A 14,277-nucleotide genomic window follows, 5' to 3' on the forward strand; every position below is an offset into this window, starting at 1 on the left:
AAATTGATTTTCTCTGAAGTTGATCCCTTTCTTTTTCATCTGCCTGCGAATATCTGAACACTTAGAAAACAAAGTGTTAAGCTCTTGCACAATGCATTGATCACACTGAACTTTTTTGTGATGTCAAACAAATGCAGTAGGTGCAGAAGTGAGATTTTACTTTTGAATAATAAAATAGTGTAAAACCTAGATGGATATTTTTAAGCAGAGGGAATTAAGGAGAATCAAAATTAATAAAACATATTTTAAATCCATTATAACGTTTGTCAAAACAACCTACTGTTTTTACAATGAAATTCCTAAATTCCCAGGTCAGACATAGGAAACGAAATGTCCGACCCTTTAGCGCTTCACTGTTCTCAAACGTGGCCCTTCTAAAAAAGTAATTTAATCTAGACGTGCAATTAATTGTACATTTGTATCTAATGAAGTGGACAGTTTGATTATCGCCCTTTTAAAATCAAGGCTTTATGATACCATGTATTACTGAAACGATTCCACCTCAGTGCAGCCAGAGGAGGGAGACATTGGCCTTTATTTCGCTGTGATCTCTCTACAGCATCCCTATATCTGCACCTCTTTCCACCATGAATCCTTTAATTACTCTAACTCAAGCTGCAGTCAAATATGTGGTATGTTAAGTTAACGGGGCGCTGGTTCAGGTTTTCTTTAATAACTTAATGTGTGAGGACCAACTCAGTGACTTCAAACAGAGCTGTTGCAGTTTATAAATGTGCCCCCCCCCCCCCCAGGTTAATGGGGTCATCTGGTCTGCAAAGACCGTCCACATCTTGAACGCATTCAGACTAACAGATGCAGGATGGCAGTACTGAGAGCCGCTTTAAAGGACAATCAGTTTAAACCTCTCATCAGTGGCTTTTTGATGATAGCATTGCAATAATGCTTAGCCATGGCTAACAGTGGAAAGATATCTACAGTGGAGAATGGTGGAGGAATGAAGCAGGGTAGAGGGTACTCCGATCCTTAAGTTAAAGTAGTAGTACCACATCTAAAAATACTCAATTATTTGTGATTATATTACTATTACAAGTAAAAGCCTTAAGTTTAAAATGTTATGTAAGTGAAAGTACAATAGTTATATCAGGACAATGTACTCAAGCATCAAAAGTAAAAGTACTAATTATACCGAATGGCTTTTTGAAAAGTGTTGCATATTATTATATATTATTATTCTGTTTTTATCACAAACAAATAAATACAAGAGTTTGAAATATTATTTGTCAATCTGGATTCAATTGTGTACTTTGTGTAAAACTAAGTAAACTAGTATTATATATATTATACAAACACATTATTGATATTTATGTTTAAAAGAAAGTAGTTACTACAAGTGTCAAATGAATATGGTGCAATAAAAAGATATCCCTGTGGCAGAAAATGGAAAGGCTCAAGTGACGCACACATAGTTATTCTGAAGTGAATGTACTCAGTTACTTTCCAACACTGGACTCAAGCACAATTCATTTGGTGAATGTATGATAGTCGTCCTTTCTCTAACCTGAAACAATAGTCACATTCTGAAGAACAGTGCAGGAATAAGACATGTTATTCCTGATACTGAAGGGGTTTCATGATAAGGATTTCAAAGTGTTCCACGAACCCCCCCCCCCTCTACCACCACCCTCTTTTACTGTGTCATTACTCTCTTGTGGTGAGCGACTTGCTCTGCTAACTGCTCGGTGTGGTGCAACAATCACATCCAGCTGCTGGGAATGGGATTTGACATGTTAGACCACAACACACACACACACACACACACACACACACACACACACACACACACACACACACACACACACACACACACACACACACACACACACACACACACACACACACACACACACACACACACACACACACACACACACACACACACACACACACACAGTGATGCAATATACACTAAACTACAAGTTGTGACTACTTATGCCGCAGAGTCATGGAAAAACTAAATCTATTGTTTAAGTCACGAGAGGGAACATAAAGACCTTTCAAGGTGGAAAAAAACTTTCTTCAGTTGGGTTTTTTATTCCATTGGTATTTACTGAAATATACAAAACACTGACACCTGCCAATCCAGCGGCAACAAAGACAGGAAGAGGACAACAGGAAAATAGGAACATACTCCCAAAACACACCAACAGAGCAAACTACAAAACTGTAGTTCAATAAACTCCCATGTGAACCAAAGTGTAAGAGTGTCCTCAGTCCAGACCAAGGGGCTGTTGATTGGTCCAGACAACATAATGAACACCGACATTTTGTTCTGTGTGAAAGCTCAGCTGGCGACGCAACACTTCAGATACCTAAAGAGCATCACAAACACATATTCCAGAGTCACATTTAACAATACTGCGACAGTACAGATATACACAGAGACATGATGCTCTAACATAGAGTCCATGCTGCTTCAGCCTTATGATGAATAGGAACAAATGGCTCCATTATTGCATTTTACTGACAATTCAGTGACTTGAGGATTTTGTGTAGCTTTAGAAAAAGGTTTGGAAACATTGAAATGATTGAGCATGTTTGGTCAGGGTCTCCAGGGGAAAGTTGATCAAACACGGCCGCCATTAGCTGCTAGATCGCTGTAAAAATAAATAAAAGCTGCAACGATAAGTCAATCGACGGATTCTTAAACTCAATGTAGTTATTTGTCGTGCAAAATCTGCAGAAAATACAGTTTTTAGCTTCTCATAAATGGAGATTTACCGCTTTACTCTGTTTAATATCATATTAAACAATATTCTTGGTTTTGACTGAAAGAACAAACATTACCTCTGACTTTTTAGGAAATTAGGATTGACTGTCGGACATTTTCTCGACCATATTTTTAATGGATTTCTGTGGAAAATAATCTGAAGATTCAACTTAATGATTAGTTGCAGCTCTAAAATAAAGGATGGAGGAGCAGCCAATTGGAGCGAGTTGCATCAACTTCCTGCTGGTTTAAACTTTGCACCTCGATTGGCTTCGCAAAACACCGCAGCAAATATTGCGGTTCAATTGGTAATATAGTGCAAAAATCGACCACAATTATGAAATACATTAAAAAAACATACAAACATGTGATTGTTCCAGTTTCAAGCAAAAGGCCAGTCTCACAAACGGTTGGGAAATGAGAATAAAAAATGTTTTAAATTCTCGGACTGTAAATCCCTTGTGGAAAGTGCACTTTACTCCTGGGGTAAGCGCTGTCAGACCTCTTCTCTCACATAAAGAACAGTCATATTATTACTCCAAAATGTTTTGTACATTAACTAAACTATTACGTTCACCTTGTTTTGCGATTGTTCTTAAAAAAGAAACTAGGAAATCCATGGAATGTTTTTAGATTTTGTGCAAACACTGTTATCTCCACACAGTTTCTCAATGCGTTTCTGTTGCATCTCCACCTGCATACTGCTCGTAGCGGCGCATCGTGCTACAAATTCTGTCGTTTTTTTTCCCGCTCTTAAAGCCTCCGGAGAGCGATTCTCCACCTGATCGGCTTCCTCTCTGTTCTCACGACAAAACAGTCCTGGAGGGAAAAATCGGTCGCTCCCATTGCTTCTTGAAAAGGTCCCTGTGACAAACCTTGTCCTTTTTAAACACATGTGGTGTCCTGTGAGCCACTAGGGGTCCTCCTCCATGTCGTCCAGGTTGGGAGCCATGATGAAGTGTTTGGGGTACAGGAGACAGTGCTCGTCGCCGAACTCCTCCCAGCGCGTGTCGTCGCTCTCGTGGGTGATGTAGCGCTCGCCCCGCCGCGTCTCAAACTCCCTGAGGTCCAGCCAGGTCTGATAGTCCTGAGGAGAGAGGCAGCAGCTCTTAATCTAAGTGTTCCTGAGTATTTTCCTCCAGAGGTTTGTAAAGACGTCTGTTTATGAACAGTGTGTCTGTGTTTCAGGGATGGACATTCGTTTTATAAGATTTCATTTCTGTGTATGTTTTTATTTATAGTGTACGGAAGAGGATCAGGGCCAAATGTGAATTTTACTTTGGAATTTTTATAGTATTTTTTGTTTCCTTTTTAAGCTTTATTTTAAGCTAAGTTTATTATTATCATAATAATAATAATACCTTTTATTATTTTGTTGGTTTTCTTTTTTTATCAATCATCCAAGGATTAAAACTCTTATTATTATTTATCTGATTACATATTTGGGGCTAATCATGCTATAGGTTTTTGAACCTCACATGATTCTGAGGGGGTGTGAAGCAGGAAGTCTAATGTTGCAATGAAGTCAATAACACTATAACTACAGACGTAGAGACAGCTATATGTGGACTGTTGATACACAAGAAAACATTCAAACGTGACGATTATCAGAACATATCCTTCTGAAAGTGTAAGTCACGCTGCAACAGCATGAGTGTCTTGTGTGTTCTGATTCAACTGAGAAGTGTGATATGGGTTAAAGCATCAAAGAGAGTAAGGTTAAAAAGTCACCTGTAACCAGGGATGGCTGAGACACTTGTCCACGCTGTACCTCTTCCTCATCTTGACTTGGAGGAGATTGTTGATCAGATCTGTGGCTGTGAGGGGAATAGAGAACGTATCAACAAACTGAACTTAGAAGACATATCATCTCATACCCACAGCGTATTTAAGGATGTGAGGGAAAGGACACATTTCATCCGTCTACAGCAAAAGATAACAACATTTTACTGAAGTTAGCTTACGAAACATTAACATCAACACTTTTGTTTGACCTTTTCATATATATCTCACACTGTATGTGGGAGGAGCTACAGTTGGGGAGCTTTGAGAGTGACTCATTGCAACCGCAGACAGAAAAAAAGTGAGAGCAAAGTTCAGAGGACCCAGACATGTAGGAGGGGAGCTCTGAGGCTAACTGTCTGAGTAACACTTTGACACCAATTGAACTACAGCCAAATGACTTAGAGCTACACCAAACAAACTGACACATGTCCTGTCTTACCCTCTGCAGAGATGTCCTTCCATGGCGTTGGGGGGTACATGAAGGCAGCATTCTGGATCTGGTCGTTAATATCCTCGTCCTCGTTGAAAGGGAACGTCCCGCTCAAGCTGACGTACACGATGACTCCCACCGACCACATGTCTAAGGAGCGGTTGTAGCCTTTGCTGCGCAGCACCTCAGGGGCCAGGTAGGCCGGAGTGCCCACCACAGAGCGCCGGAACGACTTCTCACCGATGATACGGGCAAAGCCAAAGTCACACAGCTTTACCTGGGAGAAACAACATGGTCAACATATAGACACGTGTATACAGACATACCAAACACATAATGCTGCAAATACTCATTATTTTTCATTAGCCATTAATATGCTGTGGATTTTCTAGAGATTAAGCGTATGGTCCATAAAATGTCAAACCACAGTCAAAAAAGGGCTTTTCAATTCTCCAAGTCCAAGGAGCTGTCTTTAAATGTATTGTTTTATCACTTTAATATGATATTTAATAGCAAAAAGCAAGACATTTCCATATTTAAGAGCTCAGACTATTTTGCAAGACAAATGTATGGGACTATAATCAATTATCCTAAATGACTTGAGTACATATCCTTCTAACACTTTTATTCTTACATTTCTTTACTTTTACTTTTATTATTAGTGTTATTCTTCTGTGAATTCTTGTCTTTCCTATCCTGTGTTTCCCCTTATTGCTGTAGCTGATAAGACACCTGAATCTCCCTTTGAGGATCAATAAAGGTTTATCTGATCAAAAGTAATTATATTATAGGCAATCTCCGACCAATAAGTTGACTGATGGTGGATGCCCTACACACATATGTACAAAACACTTTTTTTGTACCTGAGGAAAGGGCTCTGCGGAGGCCAGTAGTACGTTCTCAGGCTTCAAGTCACAGTGAACAATATTTTTGAAGTGCAGATGTCTCAGGGCCACCAGGATCTGTTGTAGGCAGAAGAGAAAAAAGAACAGATTTAGCTTTAAAAAGAAAATCCAGATGCCAATAATATAAACATTGTGGTCTACATGTTTTAATGCATGGAGTGTGTGGTATAAGCAGGGTGATGTTTGTATAATGCTGCCATATGGAGAAATAGCAGTGTAAGCATACAAATGCCCTAAAATGCTCCGTCCTGACCAGCGCCTTCACAATAAAGACACATGATCTCATCTCATCATCGCATGGCCCTGTCCCAGACCCCGCAGTGCGCCTGGCCCCCCCTGTCCTGACCCTGACGTTGACAGAAGTCCTCCCCGGCCACATCAGAGCCCCCGCCGCAGCTAATGGGCCCGTCGCTAATGGCCCCTGCTCCTGTTTTGGGACCCGCGGAGAGCCAGGGGCCAGCTGCTTTTCTAATCAGGCCGCAAAGCCACCGGAGCCCTGCAGGCTGTAATCCACGGTCTGGGGAGGGGGCCGTAATGCCATGCAGAGACCAATCCCGTAAACAATTCACCCCCCCCCCAAATCAGCGCACCACAAGAATAAACAGGCACTGGAGCTGCAGCGGGGGGCTAACACACCCCCCCCAAAAAAACAGAAGGGAGGAAAGTTATGAGACAATAGGAAACAGAAGCAAGAAGTAACGGAAGAGGGTATAAAGCGTTGATAGCAAATGACCCGTTCTTACTTCCATTTTTCTATCTTCCAAAGATTAACATCAAGCTAAAGAGCACTGAAGATTTGAGGGGTGATAAAAATACAAAAGAGAAGTAGGGTTAAGAGAGGGTGAATGCATTGCAACACTGACCTGCGTGACGAGGAACTTGGTGACGCGTTCCGGCAGTTTGCTCTTCTCGCTGGACAAAATCATCTCCAGCATGTCGCCGTGCAGCTTCTCCATGACGACGAACACCCGCTCCGGCGTCTCGAACATGCACTCCAAGTTCACGATACCCGGGTGGTGCAGATTCTAAAAGAATGCACAAAAGACATGAGATCTATACCGGATATCTATCAGGACTATTGAGAGTATAACAGTTAAGACAATTTACGCTCGTATTTGATTTCATTGTGTGCTTGATGGAGGTTATTACCTGTAATATGGCCACCTCATTCCGTAGCTGGCTCTCCTGCTTAGTAGGAAATCTCATCTTGTCAATAACCTTGATGGCCACATCTCTGCCACTTTTTCTGTGTTTGCCTAAAATATAATGTTAAAATTAATAACTTTCAAAATCAAACAAATGTAATTCAGTTCACAGTAGTAGTATATCCAATCTGAGTGGTACGGGGCGGTGTGTAGCTCAACTGGTAAAGTAAATTAAAAGGGAAACACACCTCCATACACAATGCCAAACTGTCCGGATCCCAGCACCTCATCAGAGAATATTTGGTACACTGAAGCGATATCCTACAAAGAGAACATTTGCATTGTTACTGTTTTTCATTGCATGATTACATAATCAAAAGCCCGTAAGAAAAGCTATTCTTCCAAAAAAAGGTTTTCTGGCATTGCCACGTTTAACTTTCAAATAATGCAGAAGTGGAACTGAAACGATATCCCCTTTACCAAAAATAAATGGGACAGCAGCTTCCCCAATTATGCAGCATAAAAGCTTCCACTTGGACATTTTCGTAAAGAAACAATTACTCATTTTTACCACAACAGATACTTTAATAGCTCATGAATGCGTGCATGTGCAGCCTTTGCGGGGAAGTTGTGCAACAGCGTCTATCAGAGAAAAAAGAACTCACCACATTCTCCTGGACCTGGCAGTTGGACACAGATATGCTGATGGACAGCTCTTCTGGAGAGGACACACACGAATAAGTTTACCAAAAGCAAAAGCATCCATCTTTAATTGCAGTCTGAGAGATATTGGTCAAATACTGGCATTTTTTACTTTTAGGCTTATCGCAGCTGCATGCAATAAGTCACAGCCGCGCATAATGAAGCATTTTATCACACAATAAATTGGCTATAAATTTGATCTGGGAAGCTATGTGTGACTGAATGGTCCAAGTATGCGATGCATTTTCATAACTGGGAATTTAAACCCGCCGCAGGGGCTAATTCTGCATACTAGCCAGTGAATAGAAGAGCAAGTAGAAAACAAGATGTTGTGATCATTAAGCTAGTGCTACACCCAACACATGTCATGTTAATGGATATTTGATTTAGAAATTACCACATAATGACACAAATATTTGCAGATTAAAATATCTTATTTGCCTGTTCATCTACTATAATGTAATAATCCCTGACTACAGTGATAAAGGCTTAATCTCAAGTCATTTGATTTGTCTAAATGTCATCTCGAAACAGTGACTTGCTTTGAGGCATCACTTCCTTTAACCTATCGACACTAATAAAGGGTTTCCCCGCTTATTGAATGCTAAAGCCAGCTACCTTGTTGTTTTTTTGACCACTAAAGCCAACACAGTGTAAAGAGGGACCTTCTTTCTAATTGAGACAACATTCAAATCTTAACCACAAGCAAAAGGCAGACTTTATTTTGTTGTGGCCCTAGAAGTTACCTACTTAGTTTCGGGTTGAGTAATAACACAATGTGACAGGGGAAATGTTTGTCTGATACAAGGCAGACAGTTAAACATTGACAACATTCCTTACTAATGTATTTTACTATCTATGAAGTCTCAGATAAAAGCTCTTCTTGTTTATTGTATGTAAAAAAACGAAATTGCTTCAGCCAGAGGCCGCTAAAATAAACAAGAAGACCCTTTATCTGAGATTTAGAGCCGTGTGCAATTCTAATTCCTATAAACTTCAAAATCTCTCAAAGTCATCATCATAGTTTTTCTACTTTCGAATCTCTAATAATTTTAGAATTTATATATTTTTGACAAACTATACTGTTGATTATGGATTATTGTTATCCCATGATGGACTGCTATTAGCTGAAAAGGTTAAATACAAAATTATAAACTTGAATAATTGTTAGCACCACACATCTTCACCTAAAAAAGTGAATTTTTTATAGAATTGGTTGCCTGAATTCCCCTAAAATTTGCATTTTAAAGAGAAAAATAAGCAATACTTTTCTACTTCCTTTTTCTATTTTAAGTTTTCCCATCTCCTCTACTCACTATGATCTTTGCCCTGTCCCGTGGCGCTGGCCACGCTGGGCTGGGGGGTGACGGGCATCAGGGCCTGTCTGATGGCCTTCTCCCAGCCCTGAGCCACGTCCATGCCGACCCCCGAGGCGGCCAGCGCGGGGCTGTGGTAGAGGCTGCAGTTGTTCTCCCCCACGTAGTACACCATGGTGGCTGTGATCACCTCGAAGCAGTGAGGGTTGCTGCCCTGGGCCAGGTTACTGTAGTCTCTGCACTGTTCCACCTGCAGGATCTCCGACAGAGGGATTTCCTGAGGGAGGGGGGAGGGACACAAATCACAACTAGTAAGCGATCATACAAAAAACGAAATATTATATTAGGATTCTCTCAAATAAATAAGGTCCCAAAAAAGTATTTTTTTGTTTTGTTTTTCATACACTAAGTGTTATCAGTACAATCAACCAAGAAACCTGTGGCATTAACAATTCATTGGTACAAAAAGCAACACCCTTCAACAATACAAAACACTGTAAAGGAGTCCAACAGCATCTACATAAGTTTCAGAATTAATTATAAATATTAAAACAAAATAGAAATAGCAAATTCGAAAATGAGATACATCTTTTCTGAAAAACTAATACAGAAATAGATTTACAGAAAAGTTCCTACCAAAAAAAAGTTTAACAGACTTTATCACAATTCAGTAAATATTTTAAACAAAATTACAATGGTCGTTATCTCAATTAAAGCAGAAAAATTGGTATAACGCACTACTGCTGCAAAGACATGACATAAACTAAAATACAGGAAGTAACACTCACACACTCCAAAAGTCTCCGCAGTGTTGATAGAGTTAAATAGTCCCAGCTCTAACTTTCTCCTTCACTCTCCTCTCTCTTATGAGCACATACAGAAAAGAACAGTTGCTGCACACTTTAAAAGTCCCCCCCCCTCCCCCTGTCCCTCAAACTCACTGTCAAATCAAAGAGAGGAGGGAGGGTCGAAACATTTCAAATCACAGAGATGTCTCAGCCAATGGGGGGCTCAGAGAGGCACACGCTGTCCCCTCCGCGTGGCTCACCACAGAGTATCAGATGAAGTGCTTGTGGTTAGCGGGGCTGGGTCACGTGAGCGGGGGCCCTGCGGCGGCTCAAGTGCTCTGGTTCCCTGATTACAAGGCAGGGCCAGCCAGGGGCCCCATCTGAGCACGAGCCGCTGGCGCTACCACTAGCCACGGAGACGAAAGACACGGCAACTACCGTTCCTCTGCGGGGTAGTGTGTGTGTGTGTGTGTGTGTGTGTGTGTGTGTGTGTGTGTGTGTGTGTGTGTGTGTGTGTGTGTGTGTGTGTGTGTGTGTGTGTGTGTGTGTGTGTGTGTGTGTGTGTGTGTGTGTGTGTGTGTGTGTGTGTGCGTGTGCGTGTGTGTGTGTGTGTGTGGGGGGGGGGGGCGTTTGAGTGTGACAGGACTCAATCTGGCAGAGACAGAGAGAAGCCCCCTCACCCCATAAAAGGGTTCTTCAGAGAAAGCCACAAGTACAGGGGTCTCATCTTCAAACGGGGAGCGGTTATGGCTTCCAAATGGAGAAAATGGCTGCCATGCCTGGCAAGCAAGCCACCACGCGACCACCACTAATCAGATCGGAGGTATAGAGGAAAAGAGGAGAGGGGCGGACAGCGGCCACACACTGATGAGCAGCAGGCTACAAAAACTTCAGAGGAGTTGAGGGGAAAATGCCCGGGACAGACGACTTCCAGGGCGCACGCCGAGCATATGGAGAATCTGTGGTTTTCGGAAGAAGAGACCCCCAGAAAGAAGCTTTTTCTACTTCATCTTATCTATCATTGGATACGACTCTGAAGCGGCAAGCAAGAAAACAAGGCATTTACAGCTAGCCTTCAATTAGCCCTCTGAGGGTCCTAAACGTAGCAGAGTTGATCATAAAGAACCACATAAATCTGCCAGTGAACACACCCTGAGGAATCGCTCCCCAATGAGGTTTCCTCTCCAAGGCTTTAGGGGCAGGCGCGCGACAGAAACACTTGAAGATAATTCAGTTTTTAAAGGGAGTTAATGTGACAGATGTCTACAGCTGTGCATAAAACCACCTGTTTGACACACACTCATAAGTGAACTATCGCACTGGAAACTCTGCATCCTACACTCCGTCCCACTATGAGTCTGACCACAGATCAAGGAGGTGTCGAATTCTCAAAACACACAAAGGCGACACGAACAATAAAAATGATTACATCCCCCACCCTGCACTCACAGCCACCGACACACATGTGGAAGTCTTTACCTTGCAGTTGCCTCCCTCTGTCCTCAGTGTGTAATTACCTGCTATTAAGCCCCTGCGGTGGTGTAATGACTGACTTCGGTGCTGGCGCTGAGCGGGCAAGTGTCACACACTGTCCACAACAGGCTTTACATATCGAAATTACAGTGTTTTTCTCACAGCCACCACTTGAATAAAAAAGATTACAACTTCTCTCTAAAACTTATTGTTCTAGAATAATTATGCATCAAGATTCTTCTGTAAATCCACTTAAACTTGGGGAATCCTATGGTTAAATTCTTGAATATCTATCAAAACCCCTTCAAATGTCCCTATCTCATTTGATACGCTTTAGCTAAAGACCGAGACTGTTGGTGATTTGACACTTTTGCTTCAAGCAGGGAGAGACCGGCCTGCAGGGTGTAAAACCACAGGGGAACTTTCAACTGACCTCAGGGTAGTTTACAGTTGCAACATGGCAGCCCTCAAGCTGAGTCACACAAAGACCACTGCTTAGGTTGGATTTACATACCCCTCATGAGTGTGACAGACGATATTCAAACACAGATATGGAAATGCATCACTCTTATACCTTTACTTTATGTAAAAATATGAGCTTGAACTCTGAGCAAAATGCATCTGTTAATGAAATAAGTTGATAAATAAAAAGGATTAAAACATTTTCTTTAAATAGAAAAATATCCAAATCGCAATAATCTAATATCTGAATTTAGTATTGTGGTGCTGGAAAAAGAAATCCCAGCATACAAACCATAATCTATAGACTTAAAAATAGTTGTTTGGTCCAGATCCTCCTTTATATGTTTATATATATATATATATATATGTTTTAATGATAATGTGAGTTTTCTTACAACAATGGTAATTCCCTTTAATATCGAAAAGTCATATCGCAATTGCGATATCAGTAAATATATTCGTAATTAGTTTTTTTTTCCAAATCGTGCAACCCTAAATGGTACACTTCTGTGGAGCTATAAAAGATTATCCATTGAATTACTTTGCATTAAGCTGCCCAATTTTTGACAGATTAATAAATCCTTCTGTGTGTTTGATGTGGATGGCGACATATTATTTTCCAAGAACATGGCAGAGATGATAGTTTTCTGCTTACTTTGTAGAACTTGGCTCCGGTGTCGTTCTGGAAAAGACTCAGACTCTTGCCTTCCAGCCTCCAGTAATGTCTCTTCCTCTGTTCAATGGAGACACAAAGTTAATCCAAACGACAAAACCCGCATCACCTACCGATAATAACCATACTTTTAAAATTCAGTTTCATGAGGAAAATACCTTCTGTGCTGAATTCAACACATGTGAACAGCTTTGGAGAAGGAGTTTTCCCCAGCATACAGGCTAAGCACAGCCCATTTCAGACTGGGCTCCTTTGTTGGGCTTTTGGGGGCTATCAGTCTTACCAGGTTGTCCCTGCTCGTATAATGAACCATCCAGCCCTCCTTCACCACAGTGGAGCTCCGCCTCTTGGTGTGTTTGATGGACTGGACCACCCGCATCAGAGGGATGTTGCTGCTAGTGGAAGGGCTAGACACACACACAGAAGAAAAAAATGAACAATTTCATGAATCAATATGTCAATTACTCGTTGTTAAACATACTGAAACAGTAACCGGTTACATTTTAATTGACTTGTAGCCAGCTCATGAAACTTTTATATTTGTTTGTCTAAGCACCTGGTCTGGTAGGTCGTTTCCTGACAGAAATCCTGCACAGGATGTGATGCATTTTATGTTTGCAGCACTACTGGAAACATAAAACGCAAGCTGCCGGTGTAGAACAAACATAGGAATTGGGCAGTTAGGTGGTTTAAAACATAACCGCAAAGTCTCCGGTTTGAATCAGGCTGCTGACCTTGGATACATTTCTTCCCTTGTTTCCTGTAAAATTGTATTGAGCTGTTTAATAATGGCAAAATGCCTATATATACTGTATATGACCTGAGGCTCTAGCTAGCTACTTAGCCTCAATCTCTGAAATGCTTCACCAATCTCTCTACGTTTTTTCCTGCACGATTTTTCGCCGTTCAATCAGATTGCCCTATAAAAAGTGACATCACATCAGTCTCAGATTAGACCAAACAACACTCTCTCTGTGATTGGCCAAGGGCTCACATCACAGGCTGGATTTTCAGAGCCTCGAGGAGATGGAGAAAGATAGTTTTCTCTCTGACCGCTTGTATTACAATATGCGCGTGTGGTTTTATTTTGCCCATTGATGCCCAACAAAAAAAATAAACTGCCTACCCTATCTTTAAATCTTCCTACCTAATAGTCTTGATGGGCTCCTCGTCCTTCTCTCTATCCAATAAGGGAGAGTCCATGTCGAACATCCTTTCGTCCGGGGTGGAGGGTTCCTCTGGGTCGTCCAGTCCTCTGCCCCCGTCCATATCCCCACTGTCCACCTCCATAGTGTCCATGGTGGTGTCCGAGTCCGGGCCGGGGCTGGCTGGCTCTACACGTTAAATATGGTAACATTTGAAATTGCAAATAATGAAGATATACCCCTATGACTTTGAACTTAGATGTTGAAATTACCTCCATTGAAGTCCACCTCCCCCAAACAGTCTCTAGGTACCTTTGACGCACATCGCTTATGGCAGTTGAACCTGCAGTCTGGCAGATGAAATACAAAAAATGACTCAAACATATGATATTTATGGAGAAGCCTCACCAAAACGCACCGAATTCTCTACATGTATATACCTTTACATTGCATGCCCTGGCGAAAGAGACCCTTGAGCAGGCGCTTGCAGTACTGGCAGATAGTGGGACGGGTGTAGGTGTGAATGGCGAACGTGTGCGGCACTTTAACCCGTCCCAGCACCATCTTCTCCATCCAGATAGGCCGGCCGCTCCACGACAGGATCCGCTTCCCCGCCTCCTGATGGGACCTCTGCTGCTGGGGTTGGAAGGATGGGGAAGAAAATGTAGGGATGATGGCCAACAATTAAAAACCATATGCAGGAAGGAAAAGAGGAAGAAAAGGCT

The 14,277-nt window shown here is 41.7% G+C and overlaps 1 protein-coding gene across 3 annotated transcripts in view; it reads right to left on the reverse strand.

Annotated features, from left to right (window-relative positions):
• Nucleotides 1–2,032: 2,032 nt before the first annotated feature.
• prkd3 (protein kinase D3) overlaps nt 2,033–14,277 on the reverse strand; it is a 39,172-nt gene continuing 26,927 nt past the window's right edge. For 2 of the 3 annotated variants that reach the window (XM_079694432.1, XM_079694434.1), the window contains 14 exons: nt 13,993–14,188; nt 13,825–13,902; nt 13,555–13,741; nt 12,691–12,814; nt 12,390–12,467; nt 9,012–9,288; nt 7,659–7,711; nt 7,242–7,314; nt 6,998–7,104; nt 6,712–6,873; nt 5,807–5,905; nt 4,953–5,220; nt 4,460–4,545; nt 2,033–3,815 (listed from right to left, as the gene is read on the reverse strand). In XM_079694432.1, coding sequence (XP_079550558.1) covers nt 3,642–3,815; nt 4,460–4,545; nt 4,953–5,220; nt 5,807–5,905; nt 6,712–6,873; nt 6,998–7,104; nt 7,242–7,314; nt 7,659–7,711; nt 9,012–9,288; nt 12,390–12,467; nt 12,691–12,814; nt 13,555–13,741; nt 13,825–13,902; nt 13,993–14,188 — 1,962 coding nt within the window. In that variant the 3' untranslated portion in view covers nt 2,033–3,641. The remainder of the gene's footprint in view (nt 3,816–4,459; nt 4,546–4,952; nt 5,221–5,806; nt 5,906–6,711; nt 6,874–6,997; nt 7,105–7,241; nt 7,315–7,658; nt 7,712–9,011; nt 9,289–12,389; nt 12,468–12,690; nt 12,815–13,554; nt 13,742–13,824; nt 13,903–13,992; nt 14,189–14,277) is intronic. The other variant, XM_079694433.1, reaches the window with a different exon arrangement.

The sequence above is a fragment of the Notothenia rossii genome, assembly GCF_949606895.1.
Source record: "Notothenia rossii genome assembly, chromosome: 7".
Classification (NCBI taxonomy): Eukaryota; Metazoa; Chordata; class Actinopteri; order Perciformes; family Nototheniidae; genus Notothenia; species Notothenia rossii.